Source organism: Fistularia commersonii, chromosome 7 (genome assembly GCF_037954325.1).
Source record: "Fistularia commersonii isolate RoL2024-O1a breed Wild chromosome 7, RoL_Fcom_v1.0, whole genome shotgun sequence".
In the NCBI taxonomy this organism is placed as follows: domain Eukaryota; kingdom Metazoa; phylum Chordata; class Actinopteri; order Syngnathiformes; family Fistulariidae; genus Fistularia; species Fistularia commersonii.
Genome location: NC_141290.1, coordinates 13162956 through 13179473, shown reverse-complemented (window position 1 = coordinate 13179473; position 16518 = coordinate 13162956). Strand labels below are relative to the sequence as shown.

Below are 16518 nucleotides of genomic sequence, written 5' to 3'. Positions count from 1 at the left end.
CTTGCATTACTCTCCAGAGCATATTTATGAGGGGGTCAGACATTAGTCCATCTTTAGAGATATAGAAGACGAGTGGGTCAACAGTTGCACAAAAATTGCGTGCTGTGACCAGAGTGGGATGATACGTCTCATGTTCAAAGAGAAGTGCTTCTTACAATGCTAAAATAAATTCTACTTATGTCACCCTTCCCCCCCTTGTATTCCAATCAGAAAGGCCACATAAAACTAATATCAACAATAATTAGAGCTGAGGAGTATAGACGTGATAGCTTGTTTTCCGATTGCATTTAAATTTACACATATGCTTTCAGCAATCTCAGATTATAGTGAAGTAATCCTGACATTTAAAACATGCAGAGGGAAACTTGTTTCGTAGAGCTCCAAAACTGTCAGTTGAATTAATGCCTACCTCATGAGGATCAGGCCACCTACATGTGCAATTAAATGAAGGGGATGAGATATGTCACTTCAAATTTGACTAATTTTTCAACAAAAAAGACCAAACCTCAAATCTTTTTTTGGCAGAGCGGGGGAGGGATTAGAAAGCTACTTGTTTGCATCTCTTTTAGCACTCCATGTTCAAGCACCTATAGCCCTTCAGGGCCAAAGTGCACGTCAGTAAACCTATCCCCAAGGGCCACAGAGAAAAGCGACAGGGTTGGGTGTCCCCCGAGTGTCTCTGAAAGACTTTATTGCCTCTCAAAACTCCAACTCCCACTCTCAAGAAACAACTGGGCCTTGCTCGCAACACACCGCAGAAGAGAAGAGTGTTTTCACAGGAAAAAGTAAGTGTGTTTAACATCTAATGGTCCAAATCGCTGGTATTTGTTAATTTGCTCACATTATTTAAACTTAAATAGAATATGATCATGCATTTAATGTAACTGTGAATGTAACTATTAATATATTAAGATGTAATCTTTGGAAAAAAAAAACAGGCAAAAATAATGACAACATATCAGTTTAAGGCTTTTTTCGATTCATGGGCAATTACGCTGTCGTAAAAGTATGTGAGTCTAACTTATCAGAATATTGTCATTTTTTCCAGTTTAAATATTTTGCTAATATCAGTATTGATATTTTGATATTTGTGGGGACACTGTTTTGGTGTCCTATTTTTCCAAATTTGAGTAAGTAAAACCTACATGTAAATATAGTAACAAATAATGTTGCACTTGCAAGCTAGCAATTAACGTCACTTCGTGTGTCATGATGGATAGTTTTATGGGGTATGTGATCTGCTGCTTTCAAAAGTGGGATGGTCACTCACAGGAATCTAGAAGTGAAATGTAAAGAATTCTGTGATGCCAAGACTTCTTCATTGCAGATTAGTCACACAGGGATCCTTATACAGTTTTCTTGAACACCCCCCCCCCCCCCCCCCCATCTCCAACAAATTGATTCCCATAGTAGAATGTAAGCCATATTACTTGGCAAAGTGTTTGGGATTAATTCAAAGAGTATGCCACTCTACAACTTTAAATTCCATCAAGATTGTATTATCAATGCAGATACAGATCTGCTGCCGACTGTAAAATAAATGCAGATTTGAACAATATGGAATATAAGTTCCCCTGTCTAGTGACTTGTATGCAGGATTTGTGGCCGCTAACACAGGTCAAGGCCCATTTATACTTGAGAAATTCTTGGATACATTGATCAACCGGAAAGGAGGACTGAAGAGAAGATTCCTTGCGGTAGTGAGAAAGGACATATAGTTAGTTGATGTGAAAGAAGAGGATGCTGAGATTCGCTGTGGTGTCTGCTGAAGGCAAGAGACGAAAGGGAAATAATATAATCGAGCATTACCAATCTAAAAGATTCATCTATCATAGAATGCAGTACTGCTCAGTCTGCTGGGGAAAATATGTTGGTAATTAACAATGTTATTTATATAACTGTGGTACATTGCGGAATTATGTATTTTTGTATATCAAACTTAACTTGAATTCTTTACTTATTTATCTTAAATCATGTCTCAAAACATTTTATGTGTAAACTCAACAGATGATTTAAAATCACTTCTAGACAAAATGAGCAATTAGTTGCCTTTTTAAATCAACTGGAGATTTTTCCTTAAAAAAAATAACAATTTCATTGTGAGCATTTCAGAACATTATGCAAAGGTTACAAAAACTATTTACTCAAAGTGAAGTCAAAAGAGACATACATATACATTGAAAACCAATAGCATCTGGGGTACAATGTTTAATTAATATCTACTGTAATATCTCTGTGTTTTTAGAGTGTCTGTTGTTTCAACAAAGATGTTTAAAATGCGTAAAGTTAAGGAGGAGGAGCCAACTGCTTCAGGGCAAGGTAAGGAACCAATGAACATCTATATTTTAGTTTTTTTTTTAAATATACAGTCTACAAACCTAAACTTATTTAAAAGATTACTAAAGTCTTTCCATATAACTGAAAATAATGTACTTTTCTGGACAGTGAGGATTAAAAAGCGGTCAAGGGTGCCAGGAGTTATGATAACCCAATATGTGGAGGAACTATCTGAAGGAATGAGCACTCCTGACTTTACAAGGAAACCCATTGCCCTGACTATTCAAGAAGGTATGATGAAATGCTATTTACAACTGCAATGAGATGATATGACAGTTTATTCCTTCTGTTTTGTTGTAGGAAAACTCGCTGTTTTCAGAGCAATAGTTACTGGCAACCCAAAACCACATATAACCTGGGCAAGAAATAATGGAGAAATGACTGAAGATAGGTACATTATGACATTTGACAACAGCTCTGGGGAACACCAATTACAGGTAAGATCATAAGAAAAAAAAAAAGAAAAAAGAAAAAAACATAAATTATGTATCATTCTATACAGAAAAAGCTTACGTATTATGGCAAGATTAATTCCTATAGATTCCAGATGTATCAGTGGATCAGGCTGACACCTACAAGTGTTTTGCTAAGAATGAATATGGAAAAGCAGTTGTCACTGCTGCACTCAATGTTATCGAGGGTGAGTTTCTATTTGTGCACCAAACACTGCAAGCCAATTACGACAATGAGACAAGTATCCCATTTCTCTGATTTTCTTCGTTTAGTTGGCTATAAAAAAAGCAGAGCCCTACAACAATCACGAACAGGTACAATGTTTGTAATTACTTTATGGGAATGGAGCTGTAGTTGTTAAATAAATAAAAATAAACCCCAGCTTTGTCTATATTGCAGCGGTTCGAGAAATGCCAGAGGATTTCAAAAAGACACTGAAAACAGTGTAAGTAAGAAGCAAATATAGAATTTCACAAACAATACACAACAGTGTAAGTTGTATGGTCTTGCTTGTTGAGACAGATTCTAGCTTGAGACAAATTCATTATAGATTTCTTTCCCTTTGTCAGGGTTGAGAGGGAGGTTAAACAAGAAGTAAAACCAGAAATAGATGACAAGTTTTGGGAATTGTTGTTGAGTGCAGACAAAAAAGAATACGAGGACATCTGCAACCTGTATGGCATTACTGATTTTCGTTGGATGCTTAAGAAACTAAACGAGAAGAAGGCAGAAAGGGAACAAGAGCAAGAAAAGGTAATTTCCGATGTGAGAAACCAGACATACATATATTTTTTAACAAAATAATCAAGAGGTTTTTTTTTTTTTCCTGACTGCATCAGGTTGTTGAGAAGCTATGCAACCTAAAGCCTGTTCAGCTTAAAGAAAATGGAAATGCAGAGTTTGAACTGGAAATGTCACTAAAGGACCCTACAAGCAAAATATTCTTATATAAGGTATGATGTTTGAACATTTTTGGTACCATTTTACAGTGACACATTTGAAGAGAAAATACAAAAGCTAAACTTACCATGAACCCCTTTCATTTATTTTACTTTTTTTCGTTGCAATGGAGTGTCCGATACATTGATATTTTTGACTGAGGTAAATCGCACAGTATAATGAATGCATGGGAAAAATAATTTGCATTTCACAAATATTTTAATAATCAAATACTTTAAAAATTCAGATATAACATAAACATGTTATAGAATCTTGCTGAAAATACTGCTGTTATTTCTAAATCTTTAACACTGCCTTTGTTTGAACAGGATGGTGTCATGATTCCTTTTGATCCTGATGTAGAGGTAAAACATGCTTTAAAGCAAGTTGGAAAGAAATTTGTATTCAGCATCAATGGTATTGATCCTGCTGATGCAGGGTTATACCAAGTGGTAGTCGATGGAGTTAAGATCTTCTCAACTGACTTGAAGCGTAAGTGATCTTCTTGTAAGCTCTGGTGGAGCTTCCTGAAACTACAAGATGTTGTTTCAATGTTATAGTTCTGAACATTGATGTTCTTTTACATCTAGTTCCAAATGTGGATTTTCTGGTCAAGATTCAAGATGTAAAAGCACAGGAAAGAGAAGATGCAGTGTTTGAGTGTGTCCTTTCAAATCCCTTGAAAAAAATAAACTGGACAGGGAAGAATGTCCCCCTGGAGCAAGGAGATAAATATGACATACTAGTGTCAGAGGACATGCTGATACATACATTAGTGGTGAAGGACTGCATGCCACTAGACAAAGGAATATTTTCAGCTGTAGCTGGCCTGAAATCTTGCAGCGCTTGGCTTATTGTGGAAGGTAAGGTTTGCTTCCAATCTCTATCTTGTAAAACTGTAAACCATAATCAATGGAACAAAGACTTAGCGTTTCCAATATAGAAATAAGACCATGCCTCCATTCTGTATCTTTCTCTAGCTGACAATGACCCAAATGCATATGGAAAGAAAAAAGCTCGTAAAACAACCCGAGTTGGTGGTGGAGGTGATGATGTTTTGCGGATTGTTCAGGAGCAACAGGTTAAGTTACAGCAAGAGAGAGAGGAGCTCATTGCAAAGAAAAAGGCAGAGCTAGAAGCAGCTGCTGCAGAGGCAGAAGCTTCGGCTGCTGCAGCCACAGAGGCTCCAGTGGCTGTAGCCAAAGAGGCTGCAGTGGCTGTAGCCACAGAACCTCTAGTTGCTGAGACAGCCATTGCTGCGCAACCAAAAATTAAACCTAAAGCTAAGGCTCAAAAAGAAGTGGAAGCTAAACCTAAAGCTAAAGCAAAGACAAAGGAAAAAGCAAACACAAAGGTGATGCCAAAGGAGACTGCAGGTATGGAAGAACCATCCAAGGTGGTAGATATAGAGGAGGTTGAATATGTGATTGAAGAGGGTGATGAAGAGGAAGAAGAAGAAGAAACAGAAGAAGAAGTTGTACAGGAAGAAGGTGACCCCAAACCATCAGAGTCTAAAAAGGAGAAAAAGAAGGTAGTTTCTGTTACTGAAGAAGAAGAGGACGAAGAAGAAGAAGAAGTAGAAGACCCTGTCCAAGAAAAGAGAAAGAGAGTGCGAACAGCCCCCCTCGTCCCTGATACGGTCATAGGTAAGATGCATAAGATCATGGCAACATCACAATCCTCATACAGCCTTGATTCTCACAAACATCAGGTTGTCTTTCTTTCAGATCCTAGTGTTTACATCACAAGTGGTCTGTCAGACATACAAGCTATCATAGGTACAGATGCAGAACTGTTTTGTAAACTGAGCAGCGAAGACTGTGAGGGAGTTTGGTACAAAGATGGTAAAGAGGTGAGCAAAGTACAGAGTACACTCAAGAGGAAAAAAAAAAACATACAGACCTTCAAGTGCCTCTGCTTTTAAGTTAGTGACATTAGTGTGTGCATGTGTGTTTGTGCATTTCAGATATTAACAAATGATGATATTTGCATTATGAAAGATGGGACTTGTCGCAAACTAATTGTCAAGAATTGCAAAGATGATGATGCTGGAAAGTACCGATTTGAAGTGGATGGGCGTAAAACAGAAGCTCTGCTAATTGTTGAAGGTACTCTGGGTTTCGTGGAAATTAAGGCACTTCAACAGTACAATTTCCCTGAAAGTACTAATCAATTTGAAGTCACCGGTCAAATTTTAGCCTAATAATATGTTTCTTTACTAGATCCTCCACGAATCAACCCTGATGACCTTGCTGAGTTCATAAAACCTGTTACCATCAAAGCTGGAAAAGATGCAGTTTTTAAACTGTCCTTTGTTGGCCGTGAACCCATGAAAATCCAATGGTACAATGAAGGGGAAGAGCTGCTGGAAGAAAGCCACATCAAAATCCAGAAGTCATCCTCACACAGCTGCCTGCAGCTAACAAAGTGCATGCGCAAAATCTCTGGAGAAATAACGATTAAGATCAAAAATGAATGTGGGACAACCCAGGCTATCACCCAGCTTACTGTATTAGGTGAGGACATATCACACTATAGGCTGGATATTCTGAATTCTTGTTAAGTGGAAAAGTGCAAGTTCTAAAAGACAAATCCAGCATTCCTCACTTTACATCATTAACATTCCCCTTGACCACAGATAAACCCACACCACCCCTGGGCCCCATTGATATAATGGAGAGTTCTGCAACGTGCATTGACTTCAAATGGAGGCCTCCCAAAGATAACGGAGGATGCCCGATCACCAACTTTATCCTGGAGCGCCAGCAAATTGGGCGAAACAGCTGGAAGAAACTGGGCAAAATTGGCCAAAAAGCGACGTATAGGGACACCGATGTAGATCATGGAAGGAAGTATTGTTATCATATCTGGGCTGAAACTGATCAAGGTGTAAGTGAACTGATGGAGACCGATGACATTCAGGCTGGGACAAAGGGTACGTTTTCTTGAACATTGTTGAAATTCGACAATATCTTTAGGAATAAAGGCTCTGAGACAACTAAAAAGAGACTGACTGACTGATAGTTTGTTTATACAGCCTACCCTGGACCGCCTTCTGTACCAAAAATTGTGAGTGCTTTCAAGGACTGCATCAATCTTGCCTGGTCTGGACCATCTAATACCGGAGGAACCAACCTCTTGGGATACAATGTAGAGAAACGCAAGAAAGGCAGTAATCTATGGGGCCTCGTCAACCAGCCAGATGAACCAATACGAGGTAGGGTCATGTGGAATTATTGAAGAAGTTTTACAAAACCCCATTTAATGGTTGCATTTCACATATTTGCTTATGTGAGGTATGCTCTCTTTTTTAAAATCCCAGACACTACAGGACTGCCTATAGTCTCATCAGTGTTCTTTTTACTTGTCAACAGAGAAAAAGTATGCTGTAAAGGATGTGGTCGAAGGCATTGAGTATGAGTTCCGTGTAGCAGCAATCAACTTTTCTGGTGTTGGAGAGGCAAGTGCCCCTTCTGAGTTCGTCATTGCAAGAGATCCAAAGAGTGAGTAATGCTTCTAATGTTGAGGAGGATGACAGCACAGTTTTCTGATTTACATCAATGATGTAACTGACATTTGTTTTCACCCACAGAACCTCCTGGAAAAGTAATTGAGTTAAAGGTAACTGATTCAACATACACCACCTTATCTCTGAGTTGGACCAAACCTAATGAGGAAGAGGGTGTCCAGGATGAGGCCAAAGGATATTTTGTGGAGCTTAGAGCAGCAGAAAGCCCAGAATGGTGTCGCTGTAACACAAGTGCTATCATTATGAACTCCTATACAATCATGGGTCTCAAATCTATGGCCATGTACTGGGTGAGAGTCTTCGCCACCAATGAGGGAGGACACGGTGAGCCTCAAGAGTTGGATAACTATATAATTGCAATGCCTCCTCCCGGTGAGTTGGTGAAACTTATTTTGCATATTAATTGTAAGCTAGTAGAATTCAGTGGACTAAACTTGAATTATTCCCAACTGCTTTTGGCTTTTAACCACAGTGAGACCTCATTTCACTGACAAAAAAATGACCAACTTCATGGTAACAAAGGCTGGGAATACTGCAAGGATCAACTTCAATTTCCAGGTTCAGTACAATAGTACAAATAAAAACCATTAGTGTTCAAATGTATTGTATGTCTTTGTCATCATCCTGAATCTGCTGGTCCTGACAGGCCTCTCCAATACCATCAATCAAATGGTTCAAGGATGGTCTTCCTTTGCCAAAGTATGTGACAGTAAGCAATTCAGACACATCATCTCAACTAATGATCCCTTCATCAGAACGTCATGACACGGGGATCTATACAATCATCGTGAAGAATATTGTTGGCCAGGAGACCTCAAGTGTTGAGATTAGAGTCACAGGTAAGAAAAAAAGAACAGTTCACATGTAGTAAAATAACGTTCATTGATGATCCCATCTCAGGCCCCCCTTTTGTGTGAATGCATAAAATCATAAAAACATGTTTGGTCACTTCTAGATGACCCTAAGCCTCCAGGCCCTGTAGAGGTGGAAGAGAATGTAGCAGGGACAGTGACAGTCTCCTGGACTGCCTCTCCAGATGAGAGTAAAGATGACAGACTGCACTATAGGATCACCAAGTGCGATTCTGTTAAACGCACCTGGCAAACAGTGGCTGACCATCTCTTCAACAACAAGTTCACCACCATTAATATCATGCCCGGTACGCAGTATAAGTTCAGAGTATATGCCAAGAATGACATGGGGGTCTCCTTACCTTCTGAGTCACAAACATGGGAGGTTTCAAAGAAGAAAGGTAGGCATATATAACATTTCAATACTGATTGATTTTAAGATTTTTCTGGAATGTGATCAATTTCTTAATGTGTGATGATGTCATGGAATACTGTATAAATCATGCTTTTTTACAGATAAATGAACTCAGTAGCACTTTCTTTTAACATTGGTTTCTATGTTCCTGTATCTTTCCAGAAATATTCTCTTTGAATCTTGCACCCTCAAAGGATTGCAGTTTTGAAACACCCCCATCCTTCACTGTTCCACTAAAGACCCGGAACAGTCCAGAGAGTTATGAGTGCCACATGAGTTGTGCTGTGACAGGGAACCCAAAACCCAGTATCACTTGGTATCGAAATAACATTAGCCTGAACACCAACTCTAACTACTACATCACTAACACATGTGGGGTATGCTCCATGGTGATACTCAAGGTTGGGCCCAAGGACAATGGGGATTATACCGTTATTGCGGAAAACCCCCTGGGAAGAGTGGAGTGCTCAACTAAGCTTGTTGTCAAAGGTACAATGATGTCAGAGGCATTTTATATAATGTTATTCCTATGACTGCATCTTTTGACTACTTGTCTTCTCTTTCCCCAGATTAAGTTGATGCAGCCCTGGATTCTGGGACATACATGTTCAATTAAACAGATGAAAAATAAATGGATGAGATTGGAAGTGACCTTGTTTTCTTTTTGGAAAACAGGAAGAATAAAAAAAGGACTTGCTACATATTACACTGAAAGCAACCAAGTACTATGGCAAATTAAAAATTGGGTTACATTTCAACCCATCAACTGTATTTCTCTGTGACAGTTTAAATCTAAAGGTATATCCATACCTTATTTCATGTATTTTTATAGCATCAGATTTTCGATTGCGTTTTGGAGGAAAAAAGAATAAACTACTCTGATTCAGAATGCATGGAAAGCTGATCTGGATAAAAAGTTGTTATTTTGTGTGTTGTAGGTTTGTGCATATACAGTGGGGCAAAAAAGTATTCTGTCAGCCACCAAATATGGAAGTTCTCCCACTTAAAAAAACACGGCCTGGGGAAAAAAAAAAATCAGAAAAACACATTGTCGGCAATGACAGAAGTCAAATGTTTTCTGTCAGTCTTCACAAGGTCTTCACACACTGTTGCTGATATTTGGTCCATTCCTCCATGCAGATTCCACTAGAACAGTGTTGTTTTGGGACCATCACTGGGCAACACAGACTTTCAACTCCCTTCAAAGATTTTCTATGGGGTTGAGATCTGGAGACTGGCTTGGCCACTCCAGGACCTTGAAATGCTTCTTACAAAGCCACTTCTTTGTTGCCCAGGCAGTGTGTTTGGGATCATTGTCATGCTGAAAGACATAGCCAGGTTTCATTTTCAATGCCCTTCCTGATGGAAGGAGGTTTTCACTCAAAATCTCATGATACATAGCCCCAGTCATTCTTTTCTTTAAATGGATCTATTGTCCTGGTCCCTTTGCAGAACTACAGCCCCAAAACATGATATTTCCACCCCCATGCTTGACAGCAGGTATGGTGTTATTTGGATGTAACTCAGCATTCTTTCTCCTCCAAGGACGACAAGTTGAGATTTTACCAAAAAGTTTCATTTTGGTTTCATCTGACCATAAGATATTCTCCCATTCCTCTTCTGGATCATCCGAATGCTCTTTAGCAAACTTTATGTGGGCCTGGACATGTACTGTCTTAAGCAGGGGGACACGTCTGGCACTGTAGGATTTGAGTAACTGAGGGTAGCCTTTGTATATTTGGTCCCAGCTCTCTGCAGGTCATTCACTAGGTCCTCCCATGTGGTTCTGGGATTTTTGCTCACCGTTCTTGTGAACATTTTGACCCCATGGGCTGAAATCTTGCATGTAGCCCCAGATCGAGGGAGATTATCTGTGGTCTTATATGTCTTTCATTTTCTAATAACTGCTCCCACAGTTGATTTTTTTCATGCTGAGCTGCTTACCTGTTGCAGATTCAGTCTTCCAAGCTGGTGTAGGTCTACAGTTTTGTTTCAGGTATCCTTTGACAGCTCTTTGGTTTCGGCCGTGGTGGAGTTTGGAGTGTGACTGTTTGAGGTTGTGGACAGGTGTCTTAAAACATGTAACGTGTGGAGGACAGAGGAGCATCATAAAGAAGTTACAGGTGTGTGAGAGTCAGAAATCTTGCTTGTTTGTAGGTGACCAAATATGTATTTTACTGAGGAATTTACCGGTTAATTTAAAAAAAATCCTGCAATGTGATTTCCTGGATTCTTTCCCCCCATTCTGTCTCTCATAGTTGAGTGTACCTATGATGAAAATTACAGGCCTCTCATCTTTTGGTGGGAGAACTTGCACAATTGGTGGCTGACTAAATACTTTTTTGCCCCACTGTATGGTTATGTACTTGCATGTGTGAGTGTGTTTGTGTATCTGTATGTTTCTGTGCCAGTGTGAATATGATTAGTGCAAGTTCTGGTATGTATCTAAATCACCATAGCTCATCCCACCATTCCACCGTCCCACCATCCCACACCCCTGGAGCTTTTACTCTGTAATTAAATAAAAACAGCCCTCAGTAGAGGAACCACGGGCAGAAATGAAACTGAGATAGACAGAAAAGGGAAATTAGTTTAACTCAATCAATAAATGAAACTCCAAACACAAGATAAAAAGTACAACAGTAAGATACTTAAAATCAAAAATGCACTAGGGAAATGAAAACATATCAATACATGTACAACAACTATGTTAAGAGAGAGGCAGGGCTACTTCTAATTGCAGGCAAACCCTGCACACTAAGAAGACTGCAATGTCTAATCTGCCATTTGCCTTTTGGTCAAAGTAAAGAAATCAGACAAGACAAATCTGTTGTGATACCAAGAAAATTTGTCAAACCTGGGTGTTCAACAAACACCATATGCCGGTACATTTCAAACCCCACAACATCCTGAGGCAAAAACTGGTGCACCCCAAGGACAAAGCACAAGATAGAGAATGTGGTGTATCCTGTCACTTGCACTGAGGACTGTGACGACGTCTACATTGGAGAGACCAAACAACCTCTGCACAAACGGACGGCCCAACACAGGAGAGCCAACACATCAGGACAGTACTCCGCGGTCCACCTACACCTAAAGGATAACAGTCATTTGTTTTAAGACAGCAATGACAGCAATGTTCTGGCCAGTGAAGACAGACGGTTTGAGAGCACAGTCAAAGAAGACATCTCTGTCAAAACAGAAAAACCCTCTCTGAACAGAGAATAGGGCTTCACACACAACCTTTCACAAACATATAACGCAGTACTTGGGTCAATACCAAGACGGATTTGCACACGCGGTCCAGACCCATCTGTACCCTCCAAACAACTAGGAAAGACCCACCACCAGAACCAACGTCAAGTAACGCCCACATGGGCTTCTGTTCATGGGATCCAACAGGTTTTACTCTTTTACTCCAATCCAGGCAATCCCACTAAGTTGCTCTTTTGTTCCAGTGAACGACACTCTTAGAATACCCACCCCCCAGATACCCAGGTTCTGCAGATCAACTCTTCAACTCCAACTCTCCAATCTAGACCTGCCCAAAAACTTATATTCGGAAACTCCCCAGAGGTCATTAGAACTGAAGAAGACTCTTGGATGAGAGGTGAAACATCTTCAAGTGAAGAAATTTAAATCCAGTTGCGATTCCGACCAAAATTCACCATGACCTGGATGACTGAGAACCTCTACAGACTTTCATATTTGGACTTTCATAAAATATGCCTTTGTGTTTTGTTAGCCTGCTACTGTTACCTTTTTCAGCATTTTCTTGTTTGCGCTATTAAAGTTCTGTTATTCTTTGTTTTCCAGTTTGATTTTTGCAGTTGTGACTGTCCTAATGGTAGAGAAAATGTTCCATTTTTTGGATGGTAATGTTGCTCAAATGTTGCTCCATTATAACAGCTGACAGGATGAGCTCATATGTCAAGTTTAGGAGTTTAAACAAAGTGTGACTGAAGTGAATGAATTGAAAGCAAACTATGTACAGGTGTATGTAACTAAAATGTTACTGACATATTCAAATAGTCTAAACAGCTTCTGCTCCTGGTTAGGGAAAGCAGCTATCTAGAGGCCAGTACGGGCACAACAACACATTCCTCTTTAAAAGAGAAATTGAGTTAATGTATGGGGAGAGTAAAACAGATGATTCAAGGGAATTAAATCCTTTGATCACAGCAAAGTTATTTTAGAAAGTGCACGGAGTGCAGGCAGATCCGAAAATTGGCCCAAACCAACTGTGGTCAAATTTCTCCCATACCAGGACAAGAAAGCAGTGTGTAAAGGGTACAAACAAATAAAATACCTCAAAAAGTACAAGCAGTTATCTGAATGAGGCCTTTCCAGAGGCTCTGTGGTGAAAGGGGTAATAATTTTCACCAAGACTGAGAGCTTCCAGAGCAAGGGAAGCGAGAACCTATCTCCATTATGACAAATCAGTCGTCTATCTTCCACCATAAAAGTCAAAACTACTATGCTACCTATGTGAACTCTAAGTGAGGACAAAATGAAATGTAAAACTTTTTTATCCTCTACCTTTGACAAATCTGGGGGAAGCTATTTCAATTCTTGTCATTTTCAGCCAAGTTAACACAGAGACGACAGAAAGGATTTGGTATTGTCATAGTTGATGAAGGTGAATGGGGACCTGTGCTGAGACCGGGTTGTCTCCTGGGGTCTCAGGAACGAGAAGCTGGCAAGGAGAGACGTCAACCATCAGGAACTAGGAGCTGGCGAGGACACGTAAGAAAAATGCAGGGAGGGAAGGGGACAACACAAACAATCTGGCACCAAAGGGCTGGTGGCACGCTCCTCTTATTCTCTCCGTGATAAGGCTTGCTCAGCCGGCACCCCCCACTAAAATCATTCACCTGGTCAGTCAGACTCTCTGGTGACCAGAGCTACACTCAGAGCCGTAGCCCCGGATCCCAACAGATATATATGTTTACAGTCTCAGGGACAAACTTCCTCAAACAGATAATCCATGATGATCATATTTTAGCAGCTACATTAACCCACAGCAATTCAACATGCATTACATCAAAATGATACAGTAAATTAGAAAGATCTTTATGTTTATAGCAATTACCAAAAAGGGCCATTTTCATTAACACTGCAGCAAAGACGTTATCAAACTTCAGATATAGTTTAATTATTGTATCTCAGGGAGCCATTGGGTGGATTTTTGTTGCACTCCTAAAAGTGACAAATCCTTGTATCAGGTCGCAGTCTGCTATACAACTGATAGTACACGTGACAGCAGGGATGCAATTTATGTGATGGGAGATGTCCACATTTGTTGGATGTCACATGACTGTCCTCTAGAAAGCATTGTTCTATTTTGTAATTCAATTAAATTATTTAACACAAATTTCCAACAAGAATCTTGAAAAACAGTTTTGGTATGTACTTTCATCTCATTTATATGATTGATTATGGATAAGTGCATTATGTATACCATCAAACAATACAATTATAGGCAGTTAAGAAATATTTGCAGAGAAAAACACAGATAATTTATTAAAGATCATATGCAAGTTGTGTATGTAAGCATTGTCTACTTTGGTGAATAATTTATACTGGTCTGAGAAGTACAAGAAAGATCATCCTGATGATGGCAATAATTTCCTTCTTGAAATTTGAAGTAGCTGGTGCATTTCATTACAGCAAAAAAGAAAGTGCCTTTGTCTTATCATTGAAAGAAGGAAATGTGGAAGCAGGGGAAATTAGAGATGCACTCTAACCAATTCAGAGAAGAATGATGAAATTGACACTTTGATGCAGACAGCTTTTAACATCTAGCCTGCCCAATGAATAATGAAGTAAACTGAAAATATATCACTAATTACTGTTTAAGGCAAATGAACAATAATAACCTACTGAGAGAAGTGTTATTGGTGCTCAGTTGAGTTTTCAATGTCTTGACATAAAAGCATTAATGTGTGACCAGAAATGTCCTGTTTTTAATTATTGTATTCCCTGTAATGCATTTTCTCAAATTATTGAAAAATAAGCATTTTCATTTGTATGTCTGGCATAAATGTATAAAGAACGAAGAACTTCTTTTTTGTAGGTGGAGGTGTTTATAAGAAAAACTCTTTTTTTACAAGTAGAAAAATTGCAACAGCATTAATGTACCTAAGGAAAAAAAACTCAACAGAGGATTTTAGTGAAATTAAGCTGTCCTCGTGCAGAAGCATGACATGGAATTCTCTCCAATCCCAATTGCTCCAAAAACATATCAAAATTCCTCTGTCCTTCTGAAAGACGAACTCCATCTTAATTGGTGCCTTTACAAGGTGTGCATATCCAATTAAAAGAATAAAATGTTGGCATTTGGATGTGTTTTTTTTTTCCTTATTTTACTCTACAAATAAAGCAAGGGCCAGAAAAAAAGGTTAAAAGCATCCATTGGAAGTAGAAGACGATCTACAAGAATTCCTTCATTTTCCAGTCCAATAACCACTTTGAACAACACAAAACAGATCATATCTGTCTCTGCTAGGGCTTTACTTTTTTCCTCTTATTCTTTGTGTCCTCCTTTCTCACACCAACTTGCTTCCTTTCCTCATTCACTACATCCATAATTTTTTTCTTTGGTCTTCCTCTAGTTCTCCTGCCTGGCAGTTCTAACCCCAGCATCCTTTAACAACTATATTCACTGTCTTTCCTCTTTACATGACCAAACCATCTTAGTCTGGCCTCTCTGGTCTTATCTCCAAACATCTAACATGTGCTGTCCCTATGATGGACTCATTCCTGATCCTATCTTTGTTTGTCACTCGAAAAGAAAACCTCAACATCTTTATCTCTGCTACCTCCAGCTCTGCTTCCTGTCTTCTCTTTAATGCTACTGTCTCCAAACTATACATCATTGCTGGTCTCACAGCTGTCTTGTACACCTTTCCTTTCATTCTGGCTGGTATTCTTTTCACACATATGTAACCCTGGTGATGATAGCAATAAGTTAATAAATAGTTGAATAAATGAGAATAAAAACTGAGTAGAATGTCATCATTTTTTTAAGTCACATTAGTGATATAAAAATGTATTAATTAGATAAAAAGGATTAAAGATATTATTTCATATTGTTGGTGAATTATTTTGTCATTTCACACTGTTACTTTAGGAGGTGGTGAACTAAAAGTCGATCATAATGCTGATGGATATTTTGTTCCAGAAGTTACGAGAATTTACGTCCAATTTTTGGACGGACAAGTATTTGATTCATTCAAATCTGTCTGAATAAACACGTAGATAGACAGATAAGCCTTTATTATAATAAACATGTTTAATACCCCAACCACAATCACAACTACCACCATTATCTTCTTGCTGTTATTGTATTACTATGTGCTCAGGCACAAATTCAACCGTCATTGGTTTTTAGAAACCATGTCAAATTCTACAACAATAATACATAATCAAAACATTTAAGCCATGCTCAGCTACAAATTGTCCTTGTCAATCCCTTAGTCAGTTTACCACTCAGCACTTGCACAGTCTGTGCCATATATTGCACTGTCTATAGTGTAACTGCATGTGTAACATGGATGGTTTCCGCTTTGCCAACTGTCACATGCCCTCAGATTTCTCTTTTACTATGTGCATGTGTTCACAGGGTTTCGGGGGGATATTGTGAGTCCTTTATGAAAAGTCATAAAGCCAGGATATAACACCATGTGTGACGCTAAGAGTATCCCAAACTGTAAAAATATTCCCTTGTAAAGTCCTCAGGCATTATATCATTAGTAGCCGCACGGCATATATTACTGACTTACTTTTTACTGTCTGTTTCCTACAAAGCTTATAATCAAAACAAATAACCAAGTAATACCTACTAATTGTAATACTGCCATTCATTGCAGAGATATACGGAGAAAATCAAACATGGTTAAGCAGATTCTTTAAATTAGAAAAAACTGAAGACATTTTCTTCCTTTAAAAACAAGTGGAAGGTAACTTGCTCCCAGTAAAAAAAAATATAGCTG

At 38.9% G+C, this 16518-nt stretch overlaps 1 protein-coding gene across 5 annotated transcripts; it reads left to right on the top strand.

The window, feature by feature from the left end:
* Nucleotides 1-1183: 1183 nt before the first annotated feature.
* On the top strand, nt 1184-9396 carry LOC147232814 (immunoglobulin-like and fibronectin type III domain-containing protein 1). 5 transcript variants are annotated; one of them, XM_086148849.1, is made up of 22 exons: nt 1184-2319; nt 2446-2568; nt 2638-2774; nt 2878-2977; nt 3063-3104; nt 3190-3235; nt 3360-3543; nt 3630-3743; nt 4059-4221; nt 4320-4592; nt 4710-5375; nt 5457-5581; nt 5696-5837; nt 5952-6245; nt 6368-6664; nt 6767-6946; nt 7104-7232; nt 7322-7630; nt 7731-7816; nt 7905-8097; nt 8214-8510; nt 8687-9084. In XM_086148849.1, the coding sequence occupies exons 1-22, from the start codon at nt 2268-2270 to the stop codon at nt 9055-9057; spliced, it is 4323 nt and encodes a 1440-aa protein (XP_086004975.1). In that variant the 5' UTR covers nt 1184-2267; the 3' UTR covers nt 9058-9084. The 5 variants fall into 5 exon arrangements, with proteins under 5 accessions (XP_086004975.1, XP_086004972.1, XP_086004974.1 ...); XM_086148846.1 differs by adding an exon at nt 9094-9396 and having other exon boundaries at nt 1184-2568; nt 4710-5581; nt 8687-9013; XM_086148848.1 differs by having other exon boundaries at nt 4710-5581.
* The last annotated feature ends 7122 nt before the right edge of the window (nt 9397-16518 follow it).